We start from the raw sequence: 21834 nt of genomic DNA on the forward strand, positions 1-21834 counted from the left end.
TGTGAATTGAGTACAATCAATATAGATGATATATACTCCCTTTGGACCGATTTGTTAGTCGTTTAGAGTTTAAATTTTTGGCCCATTATATTAGTCATCTGCCTAGAACTTATCCTTGTTTTTAACACTATCATGTGTGGTTTTTCAACTATAATATTAATACTCCAACTTACTAGCAGACTGTTTCTCTTCAATCTCTTAATCATGTACTTCTACCAACTATAATCTCATGCAATATTATTCTTCTTCAAAATTCTTCTTTTCTCTCTATATTAACCTACTTTTTTCTTTAAAAAATTTACATGGATAAAAATTGTTTACAAAATATGGAAGTGAAGCATGAAAGCTGTTCTCCAAAAAACTTATGGTTGAACTTGAATGAGGTTCCGGAGGGAGAAGATTTGTTCATGGGTCAAGAATTCAGCAAGGTCAAGGAAGACCTTAATGAGTTATCATATGCCGAACAACTTAAACTGTCAATTGAAAAATCTAATGATAGGTTTCTCTACATGATATACGAAACATACTTTTCATCTGTATTGGGTCTAAAAGAGATCGAGAGGTGTCCAGCAGAGAACAAAGAGATTGCAGAGGAGAAGTCGTCATGCTTGAAAAAGAGAATATAGCCATAAAGTAAGTTGTTAATGTGATGATGGAAATATATTTTCCTACTGCTCTTTGGTAAATTTATTGTTTTTGAGTTTAATATTAAAAGCCTATTCTTGTTTATTAAATTTTCTGTTCAGAGTGATGTGTTCATGATCTTCCCCTTACTAGTTTTTTCTTTTAAAGATTTGAAGTGCATGAGAGTTTTTTTTAAGATCATTAGAGTTGTTCCATTAATAGTGTTAATATAAGCAATTTTCACTTTTCAGGATAGCATGATTGAATTTTTTATAGTACAAAATTGAGAGAAACATGTGACTTTGATCAGCTTCAGAGAGTAATTTTCAACATGCTTCTAGAAATCCAACTATCATGCATGCAGGCAACTTTAACTTTGTAACTTCTGGATCACATTTTTGACAAGCTCAAAGCTCTACTTCACATTTAACTTGAATTCCATAAATTTAAATTGTAGTGGAAATTGTTGGAGGGAATTGAAAGTTTGATTTTAGTGGTAATTAAAAATCTGATTTTGAAATAAGCAAAAAAAAAAAAAGGGGGGGAGATTGATTACAAGAAATTGATGATACAACTGTGTAATTACTGACTATAAATGCATGTGTAGTCACCTAGTCACATGGACGGAGTTTACGGAAACTACACAGGTAGGTGTAGTACTGCTTTGTTTAAAAATCCTTAAAACCTGTGTAAAGACTGCTAGTGACTAACAAATCGGTCCAGAGGGAGTATATGCTAAAGGAAACTACAAGAATGCTAAATTAAAGGGGGTGTATTCGGTTGAGATTTTAAAGGATTTTTTTTTTCATTCTTGAAATCCGAGGGTATTCAATTGGGATTGTTTCGATTTCATTAAAATCTTGAGTTATTCGATTGAGATTTTAAATTATGCTACAAAATCTGGTGGTATTCAATCAGGATTTTAAATTAGGTTTAAAAAGGTATTCAGTTGAGATTGTTTGAAATCCATTAAAATATGATGTTATTCAAATGTTGATGATTTTTTTTGCATTTCATAAATGATGGATTTTGTGGCATTCCTCAGTTTTCTTAAGTTTTTTGAAATCCTAACATAATCCATAAGATTTTGGAGCATTGTGCTTAAATCCTAAAGAATCTATATCAACTTTGCGATATTTTATCACAATTCCGCGCAAAATAAAAATCACATATAATCTATTTAAATTCATAAATAAAAAACAATCCATTAATATCTCAATCAAATACAGCTCTTAAAATCGAGGATCTGAATTATAAGGGACGGATAAGTTATTGATGGATACAAACAACTCGTGTAAAAAGGGATGCGTACAAAATATCCAATAAAATTGAATTAATTTAAACATGTTTGTTAATTAATTAAACATTGGGTTTCGTTAATATTATATATATATATATATATATTATTTCAACATAAATATATATTCAAAGTAAAAATAAATATTAAAAAAACGGATATCAACAATTTTTAAAAACGATAATTTCCCCCTAATTCACCGCGGATGCAAAAATATCCTAAATTACTCTACTGGGGAGTGGTGACCGGTTTCTAGATCGATTCAATTGCAACAAACTGTATGGATTTCCCCCCTTCAACACACAGTCACACAGTCGCCTAGGGTTCCAAATCATTTCCCCCAAATTCCTCCCGCTCCCCCCCCCCCCCCCCCCCCCCCCCCCTCTCTCTCTCTCTCTCTCTCTCTCTCACACACACACACACACAGTTCTAGGGTTTGAGACTCAAAAACCATGCCATCTCTTCCATCTCCCGGTAAAATCCAGCGAATCGAACTCGAAAACTTCAAATCATACAAAGGCTTCCAAACAATCGGTCCCTTCTACGACTTCACCGCCATTATTGGCCCCAATGGAGCCGGCAAATCCAACTTAATGGACGCAATTAGCTTCGTCCTCGGTGTTCGAACCGGCCATCTCCGTGGCGCGCAGTTGAAAGACTTGATTTATGCTTTTGATGACAAGGAGAAGGAACAGAGTGGACGGAGAGCGTTTGTTAGGTTGGTTTATTTGCTTGCCAGTGGAGAGGAACTTCATTTTACCAGGACTATTAGTAGTGATGGTGGTAGTGAGTATCGAATTGATGATAAGGCGGTTACATGGAATGCGTATGGCGCCAGGTTGAAGTCACTCGGGATTTTGGTTAAGGCTAGGAATTTTTTGGTGTTTCAGGTACTCGAATTTTGATTTAGTATGAGCATAGTTTGTTCTGTTTTACTTGTTTACGATATATGTAATGTTTTAGAGTTATACTTATATATTAGTTGTATATGCGGTTTGGTTTGGCTTAACTTAACACTCAAAGTAAACTTGTAGCATATTATGGTGTATACTTTAAGCGGTAATGTTTACTTTATAAGTTACGGAAATGACAAAAATTGCTAGAACGCCTAGAAGTTTTAGGTGTCGAGGATAATATTATTCTTGATCAAGTCAAATTACAAATATCATTCCTGACTACAGTCTAAAATTCAATTTGTAAGTTGGTCATAAGTAGTAATTAAATAAGCTGGTTTAACAAACTGGCCGGTAGTGCTAGATACTGGGTAGATGTGAAAAAAAACTAAAGTTACCAGGACTAGCTAAGAACGTGAAATACGTATGATGAAAGCCTTTTCAACTTGTGAATCCTGGATGACATGGAAATCTGAGGTAGTAATGAAAATCTGAAGTTGACTTCAACTTCAATTATAGAAATCTGTGGTAGTAAATGGAAAGTTTAACATGGTTTGCTTTTGTTATTTAAGCCAATCAATTATGTTATATATTTGCAGTATAGATAGTTATTATCAGTTGCTGTATACAATATGCATATTCCCTGTAGATAAAACTGCAAATTATATCCGGAGAATTAAATTGTAGGTACAGTTATTGATTTAACATTGTTTAGTACTTCCATCCAAATAGTACAAAACTCTAGGATTTAATTTTGAAATCCGTAGTCCAGTTTTATTCAGCGAATCGTGTTAAAAGCATGCTCATATAGTGACTTCTACCAAATGCATGTCAAATGATAGAGCATATTATATGTTGCATCTTTGTGGATTTATTTTCTTTATTTATGTTTATTAAGAAAAGTTTTATGTAGTCAGTTAAATTAGATGATACTTTTATCCGACGTCGTTAAAATGTACCCTCATTTGGATGAATTTTGTCCTTTTCAAGAGAAAAAATTCGAGGTGTATTTCTGAAACCTTGAATGCTGGAATATGGTATCTTTTCAAGCATCATTTTTGCTAATATAGATCCATAGAATATGACTTCTGTAGATCTAGATTGTTAGAAATTAAACCATACTAAATCGATACCTTCACTGAATCAGATACAGTGGAGTTAGAAAAATTGGTGAGTGGGGGACTGATTGCAACAGTAATATCTGAAATTGGTGAGGTTGAGCCAATTTGCACATGTAATTTCTCACGGGCCAATTTCTGTTTATTGAGCTTTTCGGGAATTGATGATGATATTTACTTTACAAAAAATGAGGGTACTGTGGTTTGTACCATTTGTACTTTTTGCCTCTGCTGCTGATCTGATATCTGTACAAAATTTTGGAACTGATTAGAAAGAAAAATGTCTTTGTGATGTTTGACAAACTGGAAAAAATCTACTATGTAGAACAATTAATTTCTTTGTTGTGGGGGTGTGAAAAGGGATTGTTATCTATGGCAAATGTTAGTACAGGTTTTTCAATCTCTATGTCTTTTTTTGCAACTAGTTTTAGTGAACCATTAGAATAAGGTATAATATTTTTTTTAAACTTAATTTTAACTGATATTGTTATTGTGATTAAATAAAGAATAAAGAATATACTTAATATGCGGACTGTCAGCTCCATCTGCGTGCAGCCGTTCACAAACCTCCCCTTATGTATGCCACTTATTTGCAGTAAGCTGTAACAATATCCTAAAATGTAGAAGTTCTTGTATCATTTACTGCTTAATGAAGAAAATCGCAATAAAGAGATGAAATTCATGCTATTTTAATTGTATAATAAATAATGGCTCATATATTACTATTATTAACCTCATGTTGATAAATTATCCTGCACTTTTTTTTTGAATAGGGTGATGTTGAATCAATAGCATCCAAGAATCCAAAAGAGCTCACTGCACTGCTTGAGCAAATTTCTGGATCTGATGAATTTAAGAGAGAGTACGAAGAACTGGAAGTAAAAAAAGGTGAAGCTGAAGAAAAATCAGCACTTGTTTATCAGAAAAAAAGGACCATAGTAATGGAAAGAAAACAGAAGAAAGAGCAAAAGGAAGAGGCTGAAAAACATCTTCGTTTGCAAGATCAGCTGGTATTTATATATACATATTTTGCTTAATTTTTTGACTATTGATACATACATAAGTAACTTCGAAATCTATCTATAGTGCCATCTCTTTGTTACTCTAAACCAGCTATCCTTCCCTTGTGTCAATGAAATGAAAATAAGTAATTTTTTTACTTGTTCTAGGTGAGTGAGCAGTGAGTGCTGCTTGTTGATTCAAGGATAGCAAATTATGTAATTAACAGCTCAAAAGGGTTTAAAGCTAATTAGGTCTTTGTCTTATGTTTGCATAAGTAAATATCTCTGTGAGAATACCTTGTTGTATAGGATTATGCTGTTTATTTTTTTTACAGTGTGTGAGTTTGTGCCAGAGGTGAAGTTGTCTTGTGCTAGTGGAGTGAGTGGGTTGGGTAAACCCATTTGTGCATTTGTATCTGATCATGCAACCACTTATGAACATTTTGCTTACTAATGTTGCTCGTGTACAGAAATCATTGAAGAAAGAACACTTTTTATGGCAACTTTCGAACTTAGAGATGGATTTCGAAAAGGCTAATAATGATATTGATGCTGAAGAAAAAGGTCGTGAAGAGATTGTCCAAGAACTAGAGACTTATGAAAGTGAATCAAGCCGGAAGAAGAAAGAACAAGCCAAATATTTAAAAGAGATTGCTCAGTGCGAGAAAAAGATTGCTGAGAGGAAGAACAGACTCGACAAAAATGTAAGCAGTATAATTCTGAATAGATTGCTATGGTATTTTTGTGCTAAACATTGTATAATGCACATATATCCAAATTTGATAAATCTTTGTGTTAAGATGTCTCTAGTAACTTTCAGCTCAGCATGTCATGCATTACATCTTCAATTAAAACTGGGTCCTATGAAGCTATTAAATTCTCCCTGAAGAGGACTATTATTGATCTGTACTCTACATGCTCTCTTTTAGGTCTATATTTGCCACATATTTTGATGGTTCTTTAACCATGGATCATTTGATAGCTCAATCTAGATAGATATATGTCATGTGTACCCTTGACATCCTTCTGTAAATCTTAAGTATTTAAATATGTTTTGTTATGTGTGATGATAATTTGATTGTTGTTCCCTTGGTCAACTCAGATAATTCAAAGGGTAGGTAAAATTTATACTGCTACATTGTAATATTTGTGTACCTGGACAAAAAAATTTATGGTCTGAGAACTTACAGAATTAGTAATGTGAGCGTTAATTAAATTAATTAAATTCTATACCTCACCATAAGTCTCTTTGTGTGTATATTTTTAAACATGTTTTGCTGCCCAAATATGTGTATTCTTTGTCAAACTTGGTTTACTAATATAATCTTGTGGGGTTATGCACAATTTCTCTTGGAAGAGACCTGAAGTTTTAAAACTGAATGAGGAGAGATCCCGGATTGCTAAAAAAATCAAAAGCACTGAGAAAGAACTTGAAAAGAAGAAGGTTGAAAAGCAAAAGCATGCCGGTGAGATTAGAAAACTTCAGAATGACTTGGAGGATATTAGTAAACAGCTGGATGAGCTAAAGCAAAAAAGTCAAGATGGTGGTGAGAAACTTCAGCTAGTTGAAAGCCAATTGGATACTTACCACCAAATGTAAGCACATCAGCATGCATATTTCATAAAATACTACTGTATGAAACACTCAAGAAAACATCTGATTCCCTTGATTCCCCTTTTAAGATAGGCTACACTTCACTTCAATCCACTTTCTTTTTGGTATGGTCAAGCTCCTTTATGGTTGATCATATTATGTCATGAAATTGTGTTTAATTCTCTGGTTAATTGGTATTTCTGATCTTTGAACACCAGAAATACCGGATATTCTAAGTTAAAAACAAACTGGTTCTTTTTTTATTTAGTTTATGCATATACTCCTCTGAGCTGAATGGGGTTATGTTTTAACATTTCATATTTTCAGATTATACCTATTTGCCACCTTCATAAAATTATTTTATTAACATTTTTTTTTTTTGCTTTGCTTCCCATCAGCATGCATATATTTCAACATGAGATGAGACACTGTATCCATTTTCTACTTCTTTTGTTGTGCTACATTCTTTCCTGTGTAAAAATGTCAGTTTGGACACATTTGGGGTTAGATGAAATCTCGACTTCAGTTCTTTAATTGAAGGTTCATAATTCGACGTTGTAAAAATTAGTACATTATACTACACGGAATATAGTTTCATATTTATTTTAATTTGATAGTTTATATTGAAATGACGATTTTTAATTAGGAACAAAGGTAGTAGTTATATGCTTCTCTAAAGACAATGTAACATGTTATATGTAAATCTGCAGGTTCATAGCAGGTCTTTTGTCGTTTTTATAAAAATCTTCCTTACGCTAATAGAAGGGATTACTGAAACTTTAACTTTCCTTTACAGCAATAAAGGTTATAATAGCTTAGCTAGATGTGTTTTCAGTTGTTATTAGGTGTAGGACGCGAGCTGGATGACCCTGCACCTCACTTTAATGATTCGCACCCCTCGCCTCTCACCTCATTGCTTTGCCTTGCCTTGCCTTGTGCCTATGCTACATAACTTGCACCCCAGTGTACCTGTAACCTATAATAACATTACACTATCTTCACGAAGGCAACTCAAGTCTTGAAACCTAGTATTATAGTATATACGCCCAGTGGTGATCGGTGAAGTTATAAATGAACTGCAGTATAAATAAATGACCAAAAGTCAAGGGTTTGAATCTCAGTGGAGACAAATGTGTGCAAAAGTATCTAATTTTCTTTTAATTGACCTAAAAAAATTGAAACCAGATCTGCAGGTACATTCCATCGGATGAATGCTTCTAGAAGATATATATTCCTTAACCAGAGTGCAAATTTAATATTCCCTCGTGTAAAAACCTTGAAATCACGACTGAAAGTTTTGATTTGCAGTAAAGAGGAAGCTGGAATGAAAACTGCAAAGTTAAGGGATGAGAAAGAGGTTCAAGATAGGCAACAACATGCTGACATTGAAGCACAAAAGAATTTGGAAGAGAATCTTCAACAATTGGTGAGTCGGAAGAATGAGCTTGAGTCGCAGGAGAAACAAATGCAAAGCAGACTTAAGAAGATGCTTGATGCAGCTGGGAAGAACAAAGAAGAACTTGCACGATCGAATAAGGAGCAACGTGAGTTGAAAGAGAAATTGGAAGATTCAAGGTTTGTGAATTGTACTCTGTATTGATAAACAGTTTCTTTAAGTCTTTAAATATATTATTAGTATACAGTATATTGTAACAGCAGTAAATGACTTGCACACATGTGTCTTCAAGTATTATATTTTCCCTATTAAATCATGCCTTGTACTTCACAGACGCAGGCATGATAATTTAAGGAAAAAAATTGGTGAAGTAGAAAATGAACTGCGGGAATTGAAGGCTGATAGACATGAAAACGAGCGGGATGCCAGATTGTCTCAAGCAGTTGATACACTTAAACGCCTGTTTCCTGGTGTTCATGGCCGTATGACTGAGCTTTGCAGGCCAAGACATACAAAATATAACCTTGCTGTCACCGTAGCTATGGGCAAATTTATGGATGCTGTAGTAGTTGAGGATGAAAACACAGGAAAAGAATGCATTAAGGTAAAATTTAATAAATTTAGTTATGTAGAAGGGTATCTGTTAATCCACTTTCTTATTTTCTCTCATTGTCAACATATGCATTTTATTATCATATTCGCATGAACTAATGCCTTTAAAGCATTTTTATCCTTGTAACTGAGACACACATTTGCTCAAGAAATCTAAGCTATCTCTTCTTATAAATTCCATGCGCTGCCTCATTTTGATGGAAGTTAGTACTTCAATGTTCTCAGTGTGTTGATTTATATGGAAGCTTTAGATAGAATTCTGGTTTGGAGTATGGAGATGATTAGTTAGAGGTTTTGTGTCATCTTGATCCTTGGTTCCTCTATATTAAAAAGAGTGCTATATATGAACTTCTGACAGGGCTAGTTATGTTTATTTATCTTTTGCTTTCGACATGGAAGATATACATAGTAATTAAAAATATTTTACTTGATTATCTGCAGTATTTGAAAGAACAAAGACTTCCTCCTCAGACATTTATACCTCTTCAGTCAGTTCGTATAAAGCCGGTCAGTGAGAAATTGCGAACATTAGGGGGAACTGCGAAACTGATTTTCGATGTGATTGAATATCCTTTGGTCCTTTACATAGAGTGGCTTTTCTAACACTAGCACATGGTATCAATTGGAATTCCTTTTCCTTTTATGATTGTATAAGTGGGTTCCCATTATGGTAGATGCAATGATTTTTTGTTACTACGTGTTTACTTAGTTTTCTGTCTGTTACTTGGTAATTAAGTATTAATACAAGTGCATGTGCCTGGAAGTTGAGTATTTTTTAAACGGTTTTCTGCTTCTGCTGCGTTTGCACCTTTTGTTTTTACTGCTTTAACACTTTGATCTTGATTTGTGAGTTGATTTTAACTACTTTTATGATGTCCTACTGTTTGTAGTGTTGATTTTGTCTCTTCAGAAAAATTCATTCTTCTGTTTTAAATGATCTTGGTTTGGGCGATTGAAATGGTAAGCTAAGATGAAATCCATAGAAGTGCACTCTGTTGTATACTTAACATTCACACATTTGCTGCAAACTTGGAAAATGCTGTTTTATTTGCTGTTGGAAATACCTTAGTCTGTGATGAACTGAATGAAGCTAAGCGCCTAAGTTGGAGTGGTGAAAGACATAAAGGTAGACTATTATGCTGACCTGTCTTCCCTGCCGTGCAATATTTTTCTTTTTACACACGTGATTATATTTTGAAAAATGATTTCGATGTTTTTTGTAGTTGTGACTGTTGATGGGATTCTACTGACAAAGGCTGGTACCATGACTGGTGGTACAAGTGGTGGGATGGAAGCAAGGTCTCATAAATGGGATGATAAAAAGATTGAAGGTATTGTGGTCTCAGCTTTTTTTTGATCTTCTGTGATCCAATAAAGAAAATCTCTTAAGCATTTGGGATATTTTGTCTTTATACTTAATTAACATCATACTTCTGATGTTTTACAATCATTTTAGGGCTTAAAAAGAAGAAGGAAACTTTTGAGTCCGAGTTGGACGGGCTTGGGTCTCTAAGAGAGATGCAGCTTAGGGAATCTGAAGCATCCGGAAGGATTAGTGGATTAGAGAAGAAAATTCAGTATGCAGAAATCGAAAAGGTTTACAGTGTTGCATTATAGTTTCTTTTCTCATTCACTAATTTTTGCATGCACTTCTAAATGTTTAATTGTATATTTGTTGATTTGACTCTGTTCATGTGGTCGCAGAATCTTCTGCTTACAGTTGTCAAACTGGATCTCAAGTAGACCCTCGAATTAATCATCTAAATTTTCTTACATGTGTACATCTGGAATTATCATAGTAAACACATTTCCTTTTATTCTTTGATGTATGGAGAGAGGAATATATGAATTTCAAGCTTATATGCATAGAACTTATGCGAGAGAGCTTTGGTTTTGGAGTTGAAACTTACTTCATTTGTGACAAATTAAAGGGGGTGGTATACTGGGACATAAGGGGTACTTTGATGTTGTACCGGCTATCAGCTTTTGTCTCAATGCCCTTGGTTAATTCTTAAGGGAATAAGTTTGTACCAGCTACTTAATTAGCTTTCTGTACCATCATCTGACTTATGTGTACACTATTCTTGTTCCCTCTTGACCTCTACGTCACACAAATGTATTCTCGTCTTCATTTGCTATTGAAAGGAATATCCTTGCGGAAACACGAATGTTCTTTCCAGTGCTGGAAAAGTCACCTCTGTGGTGTAGGAACTAATAATATGAATATTCCAATGTGGCAGAAAACCAAAGTTAGAGTTACAGCGAGCTGAGTTTATTTACCCCCCCCCCCCCCCCCCCCCTCGTAATTCCTGTTAATTTTACCAGGTTTAAATCTTCTGATGCCCCACTATGTTTCTTGTATATGACGATATAGCTCGAACCTTTTTGTTGTTGAAGCATCTTTTGCATAGTTTCCTGTATTGCATTCAACTTGTAGCTTCCATTCGCAGAAAAGTATTGCTGATAAACTCAAAAAATTGGAGGATGAGAAAGTTAATATCGAAAAAGAGATCAGTCGTCGTAGTCCAGAGCTTCAAAAGGTTGCCTTGCTGACCATCATTGCCAGTTTATTGTACTTGTAAACTATCAAAGGAAGCTTAAATATTTCCTTTTCCAGCTAACAGATATCATTGCTTCAAGGAATTCAAAGATCTCTGCTCTAGATAAAAGAATCAATGATATTGTTGACCGTATCTATAAGAAATTTAGTGAGTCTGTTGGGGTGAAGAACATCCGTGAATATGAAGAGAACCAGCTCATGGCGGTTGAACAGAATGCTGAACAAAGGCTAAGCTTGCGTAGTCAGCAATCAAAGCTGAAGTACCAGTATGTATACCATTGTGGTTTCTAGCTCATAACTTTGTGCTTTCTGGAGTTACGGTTGTTTTCTAGTTTTTTTTATATAACTTGATGTTTACAATTGAGCTCTATTATCATCAACTTTTCAGGTTAGAGTATGAACAAAACCGAGACATGGATTCACGATTTACTAAGCTGGAATCAGCACTCAATTCCTTAAAGTCATCGTTAAAAGCAGTTGAGGAAAGAGAAAATGAACTTCAGTCTGCTATGGAGAAAGCAACAGATGAAATTGATCACTGGAAGACTGAAGCACAGGGTAGGTTTAATATTCAAGGCTTTAGATATCTAGTTATCGATTCAAAATTACATCTGTTGTTATGCTTGAATTTGCTGCCGAAGTTGGTGAGTTTCTCTCCATCAGTGATTGTGTACATGCATAATCAGTATTATTCTGATTTCTGAGTGCTTAAAGCTTGTGAACGAGGCCAAAGTTAAACATATTATTTTATTTATCTGTAATGTGGCATTAATTCAAACCAAACCAACTCTAGTGGCTGCTACTGAAAGGGTTCTAGTTGTAGTTTCTTGTAATTGCAGGAACAGTTTATTGTAGAATTTACGAAACTGCAGTTTTAGTATATTATAAAATGAAACCACCGTCATTTTACTTCCAGTAAAAGCAAAGTACTTAAAAGGAACCTGATTATAGGATTCTTGCTGTGGAAAAACAGCATCATAATTCCATAATTTGAAGTGATGTTGAACATAGTCATCTATGAGATAAATCTAAGAAGTAATTTAGTAATCTGATTTGGTAGGGGGAGTAACTTTCATCATGTCTTTTGGTTGTAAATAAGTTTTTGAATGCAATTACAAGATAATACCAAATGTAGGTAGCATTATATGTTTTAGGGTTGTCGGTAGTTGAGTAATATTTTTACTGTGCTGATGTCCTTGGACTAATTTTTAAATCTCTTTAGACAACACTTTGCATTACACGGTAACAATATTGTTGCTTCAATGCATATGATGATGAAGTGATTTCCTTGTGTTATTTCATGGCTGGGGTTAATATTTTTAATAGAAGCTTATTCTTTTGCACATGCAATACCTACGTTACCCGGACTCTTCATTTTGCCTCGAGTACCCGTGTCGGACACTCGACACTCGGACATGGGTATGGACACTCTGACACTTATTTTAGACCAAAAATATGTAAAAAATTTCAAATATTGCCGAGTCCGACACTCGGACACGTATCCAGTTTGGACACTTTCAGCCGAGTCCGGGTAACATAGTGCAATACTACTACTTAATGCATTGTTAAAAACATCAATTCCTGTTAAGCTTAATGGTGTGAGTATATATAAAATCTTAGTTATAGTTCTTAGTTTCTTTGTCACTTTGTAATATGTTGCTTTATCTCCACTCCTGTCTGTAGACTGGAAGCTCAAGTCAGAAGAGTGTGAGAAAGATATACAAGAATGGAAGAAAAAGATTTCTGCTTCAACAACAAACATAAGCAAACATAATCGTCAAATTAAAACAAAGGTAATTTCTAATCATATATATGGATATGTAATAAATTGAGTGGCAAGTAACTGACCTTTTCGGAGAAATATATTATTACAGGAGACACAGATTGAGCAGCTAAATTCTAGGAAGCAGGAAATCTTGGAGAAGTGCGAGCTTGAACAGATTATACTCCCCACAGTGTCTGATGCAATGGATACTGGATCAACATCTGGCCCTGTCATTGATTTTAGTGAATTAAGTAGATCTCATCAGCAGAACCTCAAACATTCTGAAAGGGAGAAGCTTGATGTTGAATTTAAACAAAAAATCAGTTCCATAGTTTCAGATATAGAAAAAACAGCTCCAAATTTGAAAGCCTTAGATCAGTATGAGGCCTTGCAAGAGAAGGAGAGAATTGTAAATAAAGAATTTGAAGAAGCCAGAAATGAAGAAAAGAAAGTGGCTGGGGAGTTCAATAGAGTGAAGCAGAATAGGTAGTGTTTGCATAACTTACAGTTTATAACAGCAAGTCCTTTTAAACCTTTAATGTTTTTTGTGACAAGGAAAATATGGATTATCCTCTTTGGTCAAAAATGCATGAACTTTTGTTCGTCCGCATGAATCATTTCTCTTTAAGGGAAAAGTGGCTCTTGTGGGTGTAATTGTGTTGATCATATAATATCTTATGGTTATTGCAGATACGGATTATTTATGGAAGCTTTTAACCATATCTCTGGTAATATTGACAAAATTTACAAGCAATTGACCAAGAGCAATACACATCCACTTGGTGGAACTGCGTATCTGAACTTGGATAATGAAGATGAGCCATTTTTACATGGAATCAAATTCACTGCTATGCCCCCGACAAAGCGCTTCCGTGATATGGAACAGCTATCTGGTGGTGAAAAGACTGTTGCAGCACTTGCACTACTCTTCTCTATCCACAGGTTTGTAATTAGAAAGTTGGCTCTCTATACTGCTCCTTCAGAGATATGTTATAGTATTGAAAATAATTTTCTATCTAGCATATCATTTTTTTATCTGTGCACATGGCGTAACACTTAAATCTTTTTAAACTGTACCGCTAGTTTATCACTGGTGGAAGTCATACTAGATTTGATCATTTGATTGATATTATGTGATGCTTCTTGTTTATTTCTAGTTCAGTACAATTTATTTTTTAACTCTGCACACCAACTATCTACACGAGACATGTTTGTACAAGTTTCCAGCACTTTGTATTAGGCTACCGTGATATGTGTATTAGGTTATTGTTGTTTTGTTTGGACATTTTATGTTTGAAGAACTAACAGGCGCACCATTATATTTGTTCAAATTTTCAGTTATAAGCCCTCACCCTTCTTTATACTGGATGAGGTCGATGCTGCATTAGATAATCTGAATGTTGCAAAGGTTGCTGGATTTATTCGTTCTAAATCGTGTGGGGGAGCACGTGTTAATCAGGATCCTGATGGAGGAAGCGGTTTCCAGAGTATTGTGATTTCTCTGAAAGATAGCTTTTATGACAAGGCCGAAGCTTTGGTGGGCGTGTACAGAGATTCTGATAGAGGGTCAGTCTGTTCATCTTTATTTCTAGTTTATGAATAATCTTCACAGCTAGAGCACCGCAGTCTTGTCTCTTGCATCTCAATGATTGAATATCTATGTTTTATTTCAGCTGCTCGAGAACATTGACGTTTGACCTAACAAAATTCCATGAGTAATGCGTTCTGATCAGAGATAGCGCTAGGCCGGTACATAATTTGGTTCGACTCTTAGAGAAGATGAACAGATGTTTGAAATTCAGTACATGTAGAAGCTGAAAGTATCGATAGTGTTTACTTGTCATGATGTATATTTACTAATTTCCTGTTATGCTGTGTACTCAATGTGTGTACTTTGAGATTCAGTTCATGCTAGATTTAGCTACAACATTCAGCTTTATATGTCAACGTGAGTAAACATGGAAAATTTACCTGATGATTTCTTTTCTCGATCTGATGATTTGGCCTGGTGGGTTTTGGGGATGCTTCAACTTTCTCATTGCTAACTTTTTTCTTTGATGTTCACTGGTTTGTTATTTGTAGGGCTGGCACCTGGTGATCAGAAAAGACTTTTAAGCAAAGGTTACTCATATATGGCAATAAGAGTTTACACAAGGGAGGATATTTTTTAAAAAAGTTTTAATGGTACATATTGTTAAGGTGGCTAAACTTTGGAGCATACTTTAATCAAAGTTTTAATATTACATATGTTTTGAGGTAGCTAAATTTGAGTATTGATTTCAGACATGACGTTACCTAATCAGACACCAAGTTTACATCCGTTTAATTGATGATTAAGATCATTTTATACTTGGCTGGCCCTGGCCCTCTCATTTTAATGTCCCATTCTGGTTGTACTTTCGAAGGAAAAGAACGCGCCATTAAAGATATTTAGAAAATCCTCTCCTGCAATACAAACAACCTCTGGTTCACCGGAAAAACCATCAACTTCTGTCAACATGGAAGGGGGAGACGAGGCTATTTATTTTAAACCTGCTTCTGATGTGCAAGAAGAAATTCGAGAAAGTCGTGACGCAGAAACTCCATTTTCATTAGAAACAAAAAATTCAAGAAAGAATGCATTGCTTGAATTAAGGGTAAGGGTGGGAAATGCAATTCTTGGCAAATCAATACTTGGGGGAGAGAAAAACGGAAACCAAAGTGAAAAAACTCAAGAAAATTTGAGGGATCTTAGCCTGTGGGGTGTCCCCTTGTTGCCCAGTAAAGGCCATGCAGCTACTGATGTGATTCTTATGAAATTCTTGAAAGCTAGAGACTTTAAGGCCGTTGAAGCCTTTAAAATGCTCCAAAAAACCTTAAAATGGAGAAGAAGACTCCAAATTGACCAAATTATTGACGAAGATTTCGGTCATGATCTTGAAAATGCAGGATACATATGCAGCAGAGGCAAAAACGGGCATCCCGTATGTTATGTTGCACATAGAATATCCAAGTGGAAAAATTTATGCAAGAAAAAATCTTTTGTCAAAGTGGACAAACGTGAGATGTTCCTGAAATGGAACATAAAATTCATGGAGAAATGTATCCAGCACATTGATTTCAGGCCTGGTGGCGCAAACTCAGTAATCCGGATCGTGGATTTAAATCATGCACCTGCTAATGCTATGAAGGAACTACACTTCTTCTTCAGGAGGATCTCAATACTCTTTCGAGAAAATTATCCTGGAATCATTTTCCGACATGTAAGTGCCTTGCAAGTTTGGATCATATATAACTCTCATTTTACTGTCTATGAATCATGTCTTGATATTTCGTTAAACGAGAGTATTGTATGAATGCAGGTATTTATTAATGTTCCACTTTGGATTCTGGCATATCACACCCTTCAATTAAAACACTTATCACTGAAGGCCAGAAACAAGTTTATATTTGTGAAGCCATATAAAGTTACCAAGACTCTTCTCAAGTAAGAATTAAAAGTGCTATTTAATAGTATATAAAGTAATATATCATTGTCTGTATGTTAAGGAATAGTTTTCTTATGATTTATTTGAAATAAACAGGTCTATCGCGCCTGAAAGCTTACCAGTTGAATACGGTGGACTCAAGAGAGAGGTGGATGATGATTTTTCTGTTCATGACAAAGCTATTCAGCTTAAAGTAAGACCTAATGCAACGATAAGTATCCACATACCCGTTGATAAGGTAATCAACATTTTACTTATTAAATTTTTCATTTCGATGTGTTGTTAATTTTTCTCCATGAAACAAATTAAACAGGCAGGAATCACGGTGTTTTGGGACATCACAGTGGTGGGATATGAAGTACATTACACAGAGGAATTTATACCAGATGATGAGTGCTCCTACAGAATTCTAGTTCAGAAGGAGCAAAAAATGAAAAGAAGTGTCAGAAATTCATTTCATATCCGAGAACCTGGACAAATAGTATTAGATGTTGAAAATCCAACATTCAAAAAGAAAAAGATCTTTTATAGGTATATAATGAAACCCACAGCTACTAATTTAACGTTATGAAATTTTCTGCATACAATAGTGGAGTTGGTTGATGTGTGGAACCAGTATCACTTGTTGCATTCATCTTAAATGTTTAGAAAATGGATAGTTTAAATTGCCATCATTGGATTTGTTACATCTCTCGACAAAGATTGTAAAATTTGACAACCAATAATTGATAATTGAATTTTCTATCATTATAAATGGATTTTCACCTTATAAACTTACTTAGTTTTGTAATTCACTTGTATATTGATGTTAACATTAAAATCTATATTTTTATCAAATTTTAATATACACAACATATTATATATATATATATATAGTCCTACTCCAATAGAAACCAAATTAGCCTAAAAACTAAAAACCAGTTTCTGGACAGTTTTTTATCACTATTTTTAACTACAGAAATCACTAATTTGTACATAACATATCACTAATTTATATATAGCATATCTCACGAATATAAATATATATACATACATATATGCAACGTATATGACCATCATCTTCACCCAAATCGTAATAATGGACCTCTTAGCACCATTACCAAACGTTTCCATGACTTGCCACCATTGTCTATCATCACCAATAGTCACATACACTTTCCATCATAACTTACAAAACTAACGACTACTTACTATCATCATCCTACTTCTCTTGCGGCTTCCTACCACCAAGAACCTTCCTACAGATGAAATTAATCATTTATAATCGATTATCAATAATTTAGATAAGTAGATTTTCTCAATTTTGATAATAAAAATCGCTTTGTACATAATGTATAAAAACAGTGATTATTGCAGTATAAATTAGTGATACCCGTAGTTATAAATAGTGGTAGGGAAACTGATTTCTAGTTTTTATTTTAAGAGTGGTTTCTATTTGATCATGAGCCTATATATACACACACACACACACACTAGCTTATAACCCGTGCAATGCACGGGCGGTTAACATATTTGGTATTTTATCGTATATAATTTAAATTTGACTAATTTTGTTGTCAAAATGAAATTGTGATAGGATAATATGTTTAAATAAATGTTTTATTTTACGGTTGGCTAAATTCTACATAGTTAAATCCGTCAAATTGCTAATTAAAAATTAGGTCAGACATATATATTTTAATGATGATGTTAAAATATAGTTTTTTACATGTTATAATTTAAAGAGACCTATAAACTCAGATATAAACTAACTAATCAACTTTTTAATATTTCGTTATTAATAATTAATATGGTATAAAATATATTATAAGTTAAAGAGACGCATGAAAGTATGAAACCAAATACCGACCCATCATGCAACCTAAATTTAATGTTTTAGTTTAATACATGATAAAAAGATATACTATAACATGTTATAAATTTAAGAGATTCGTGAGTCGAATACCAACCGGTTCACCAAACTCAACTAACCGACCAACCAACTGAACTTTTTGTATTTCGGCTTTAATATTGTAATAATATATAATATATTATAGATTTGTAATATTTCTTTTAGTGTGAGATCATTAGAGTATTTAAAAATAATGTTATTAATGTAGTTTTGTTGAATAAATCACATGTTATTTATTAATAATTATATATATAATATTATTATATTTTTATATATATGTCGCATGTGTTAATTGTAAAATCTCGGTTTTTTTAGTTAGAAAATCTAAATAAGATAATGCGTTTTGGTTAAAAAGGTATTACTATGTTACTTGATGTTATTTTAAAATATTGAGTTTTTTAGCTAAAAATATATAAAAGATAATATATTTTAGTTAAAATAATAATTGGTCATACATATAGGCCCGTACTTCGCCCAAAGTACAAACCACCCAACCAATATAATAATATTATTATTTTTATAAATATGTCGCCCGTGTCCGTATTAATTGTAAAAGATCGATATTTTAGTTAGAAAATTTATAAAAAGATAAATTATTTAGTTAAAAAGGTAACTACCATATTTCTCAATGTTATTTTAAAAGATTGAATTTTTTTAGTTAAAAATATAAAAAGGTAATATATTTTAATTAAAACAATAATTAGTTATATATCAAAATTAGTTATATATCAATAGGTTTGTACTTTGGCCCAAGTACCAACCGACCAAATTTTTAATGTTTCGGCTTTAATAGTACTAGCTTATAGCCCGTGCAAGGCACGGGTGCTTTTTAATTATTTATAAATTTTTTAAATATATTTTAAATGGTGTGAAGAAATTTAATTTATAAATAATAAATTAAAATTTTCAATAAAATAAAATTCGAAATTATAATTTGTTTGTATGTTAGAACTGTGGTAAATACATCATCACAGCCATTAATGACTTCAAATAAACTATTGTAATGAAGCCATTCCTTTTCTTGTATGTACCATACCAAAGTATTAAATTCTTTCTATCAAATTTTAATATATTTTGAGTGGAATACGTTATTGCCAACTCTTATTAGATTATATTTATAAATGTATTTTATATTAGAATTATTATAATGTGATTTAAATACCCCGCAAGGGTTGATTTAGCCGGTTAAAGAGAGGACATGTATCCTCTTGGTCACAGGTTCGACTCCAAAGGGTGGATTAGAGCCTAGCGCTATTGCGTGAGCTCGTGTGTTAGTGCACACCCGAAGGGTAGCGGCTGCGGATTCCTAGGTTAAAAAAAAATAAAAAATATATAATGTGATTTAAATATTTTTCAAAAAATTTATATGGTTCTAAATTAAAATTGATAAACATAATTTGTTTTTGAATTAAAAAAAAGAATCATAAACATGCAATAAGAAGGTAGAATCTATTTTGGATTAAGAAAAAAATTTTGTATTTGCTAATCACATAAGTCCGGCTTATTAATTTTAAAATATATTATAAAAAAAATTGTGACGGTGAGATTTATATAATTCTACGAATAAAACTGGTATGAAATATTTATTTGGGATTAAAAAAATCATATACACGTGAAAGACAGAATTTATTTTGGATTCTAGAAAAGGAATTATAAACATGCAAGGTGATATCAGAAGTTAATTTTCCAATGTAACGGTACTTATTTGTTTAATATAAGATCCAAGAGATGATAAGCTTCTGGACCAAAGGACCATGCGACCAAATTATCTCCCTTACGCTTATTATATATAAGTATATAATATAATAGTATAGAAAAAATAATTGGTTATATTGATAGGCTCGTAGTAAATAGTTATTACCTACTTATATATAATAAGCGTAAGAGAGATAATTTGGTCGCATGGTCCTTTGGTCTAAAAGCTTATCATCCGTTGGATCGTATATTGAACAAATAAGCACCGTTAGATTAGAACAAAATTAATTTCTGTTTTATAAGGCAACTGATATCTACTTGCATTTTAATTCCTTTTCTGAATCCAAAACAAATTCTGTCTTTCAAGTGTTTTTGATTTTTTTTATTAAATCGCATTATAATAATTCTAAAATACATTTATATTAGAACACATATTTTTAACCCCTTTTCTTAATCCAAGACAAATTATGTCTTCTACTTGCATGCATGTTTATGATTTATTTTTTTAGTCAAAAACAAATTACAACCAAAATCTTCGAAACATAAAATTTGTCAAGATCTTCTATATAAACTACCTCATCTTAACCCCATTCTTGCGTCTTCTTCTTCAAAGATTTTAACTTGGAAATCTCCCGATGTTTCTTTTGGCCTCAATCTTAACAAAGTTTGCAACGGTTCTTTTTTCCCCAAACTTCTCCACCAAACTCACAAAGGTAATTAGCTTCTCTTTTTTTTTTTTACTGCTATTTGATAAATTGCTATGTATTTGTTTTATTAATTTTTTTTGTTTGTCTAAATTATATTGATTTATTCAATTTTTCGTACATAACGACATGGATTTGCATGACGAATCAAATAATATGAATGAAAAACGGAGAATTGAACGTAACAAGGGTCGTAGAGAACGGTACAGACTACGTCAAGAACAAAACAAGCAACAACAGGAACCATGTAAGTAAAGTTTAGCGTGTGATATGTGCATTAAATATGTGTGACATCAAAATTATTGATCTCTGACATGAGAACAATACAGGTAGAGCAGTAGAACAATCAATACACCAATTTTTAATGAAATTAGGTACTTACTCATCAGTCAGTAAATTACTCCAGATGATAGTGTATTGTGTAAATTTCATTTGAAAACCTATGGTCAGTGTATTCTTAATGCAAATGTGTTTTTGAGTTTTTAGTTGGCAAATTAACTTTCCAGTAGGAATATTACCGATCAAATATAAGTGAACTTAAAAAAAAAAATTATGAAAAATTTATATTTTGGATTCAATTCAACTAAAATTTAAGATAAATTCTAAACTATACGAACATCATATAAAAATTATATAATTTACAACAGTTCTGACTATGTTTATTGGGTTGTTTATATATGGATTTATAGGCCTCCTTTAATTATAATATGTAAAAAAAATATATATTTTAACATTCTCATTAAAACATATATATTTGACCTAATTTAAAATTAACTATTTGAAGAATTTATTCAGCTGCTAAATAATTTTTTTTATTTAATCACGTTATTCTATCATAATTTTACTTTCAATAAAAATTGGTTAAATCTAAAATATAAATCTTTATTTGACTGAAAAATTTTAATTTATTCTTTGTAAATTAAATTATTTCACACCATCTAAAATATATTCAAAAATTCATAACTAATTAAAAAGCACCGTGCTTTGCACGGGCTATAAGCTAGTATTGATAGGTCCGCATTTTTGGCTTATGTACCAACCGACCAAATTTTTAATATTTCAGCTTTAATAGCATAGATAGATAGACAGACACTATAGTAGTAAAGTTGTCTTGGGCCCTAAACGTGGGCCAAAACAAAATTGCTCTGCACTCCACTCTCACAACCCTAGCCCAAACACATATTTTTACGTTAAAAAAACCCATTAATGTCTTCCGG

At 32.9% G+C, this 21834-nt stretch overlaps 2 protein-coding genes across 2 annotated transcripts; both read left to right on the forward strand.

Annotated features, from left to right (window-relative positions):
- The first annotated feature begins 2175 nt into the window (after positions 1 to 2175).
- On the forward strand, positions 2176 to 14851 carry LOC108209097 (structural maintenance of chromosomes protein 1). The gene is made up of 18 exons (XM_017379842.2): positions 2176 to 2811; positions 4706 to 4942; positions 5404 to 5637; positions 6291 to 6529; positions 7836 to 8102; positions 8257 to 8527; positions 8977 to 9101; positions 9552 to 9661; positions 9759 to 9866; positions 9992 to 10131; positions 10986 to 11075; positions 11153 to 11361; positions 11484 to 11653; positions 12779 to 12888; positions 12970 to 13346; positions 13551 to 13802; positions 14199 to 14426; positions 14534 to 14851. Exons 1-18 carry the CDS (start codon positions 2374 to 2376, stop codon positions 14577 to 14579), a joined length of 3651 nt encoding a protein of 1216 aa, XP_017235331.1. The 5' UTR covers positions 2176 to 2373; the 3' UTR covers positions 14580 to 14851.
- A 364-nt stretch (positions 14852 to 15215) lies between these two features.
- LOC108209098 (patellin-4) lies at positions 15216 to 16961 on the forward strand. Its single transcript, XM_017379843.2, has 4 exons — positions 15216 to 16102; positions 16202 to 16326; positions 16424 to 16565; positions 16641 to 16961. The coding sequence occupies exons 1-4, from the start codon at positions 15359 to 15361 to the stop codon at positions 16896 to 16898; spliced, it is 1269 nt and encodes a 422-aa protein (XP_017235332.1). The 5' UTR covers positions 15216 to 15358; the 3' UTR covers positions 16899 to 16961.
- Positions 16962 to 21834: the final 4873 nt, after the last annotated feature.

Source organism: Daucus carota, chromosome 2 (genome assembly GCF_001625215.2).
Source record: "Daucus carota subsp. sativus chromosome 2, DH1 v3.0, whole genome shotgun sequence".
NCBI classification, from domain to species: Eukaryota; Viridiplantae; Streptophyta; class Magnoliopsida; order Apiales; family Apiaceae; genus Daucus; species Daucus carota.

What these genes read in the sequence shown, in the direction of transcription:
- LOC108209097 (XM_017379842.2), top strand. Translation starts at nt 2,374, where the DNA reads ATGCCATCTCTTCCATCTCCCGGTAAAATCCAGCGAATCGAACTCGAA. An exon ending in CAGGAAAAGAATGCATTAAG is followed by an intron (nt 8,528 to 8,976) that starts GTAAAATTTAAT and finishes GATTATCTGCAG; the next exon opens with TATTTGAAAGAACAAAGACT. An exon ending in ATCGTCAAATTAAAACAAAG is followed by an intron (nt 12,889 to 12,969) that starts GTAATTTCTAAT and finishes ATATTATTACAG; the next exon opens with GAGACACAGATTGAGCAGCT.
- LOC108209098 (XM_017379843.2), top strand. Translation starts at nt 15,359, where the DNA reads ATGGAAGGGGGAGACGAGGCTATTTATTTTAAACCTGCTTCTGATGTG. An exon ending in GTTACCAAGACTCTTCTCAA is followed by an intron (nt 16,327 to 16,423) that starts GTAAGAATTAAA and finishes TGAAATAAACAG; the next exon opens with GTCTATCGCGCCTGAAAGCT. An exon ending in TCCACATACCCGTTGATAAG is followed by an intron (nt 16,566 to 16,640) that starts GTAATCAACATT and finishes CAAATTAAACAG; the next exon opens with GCAGGAATCACGGTGTTTTG.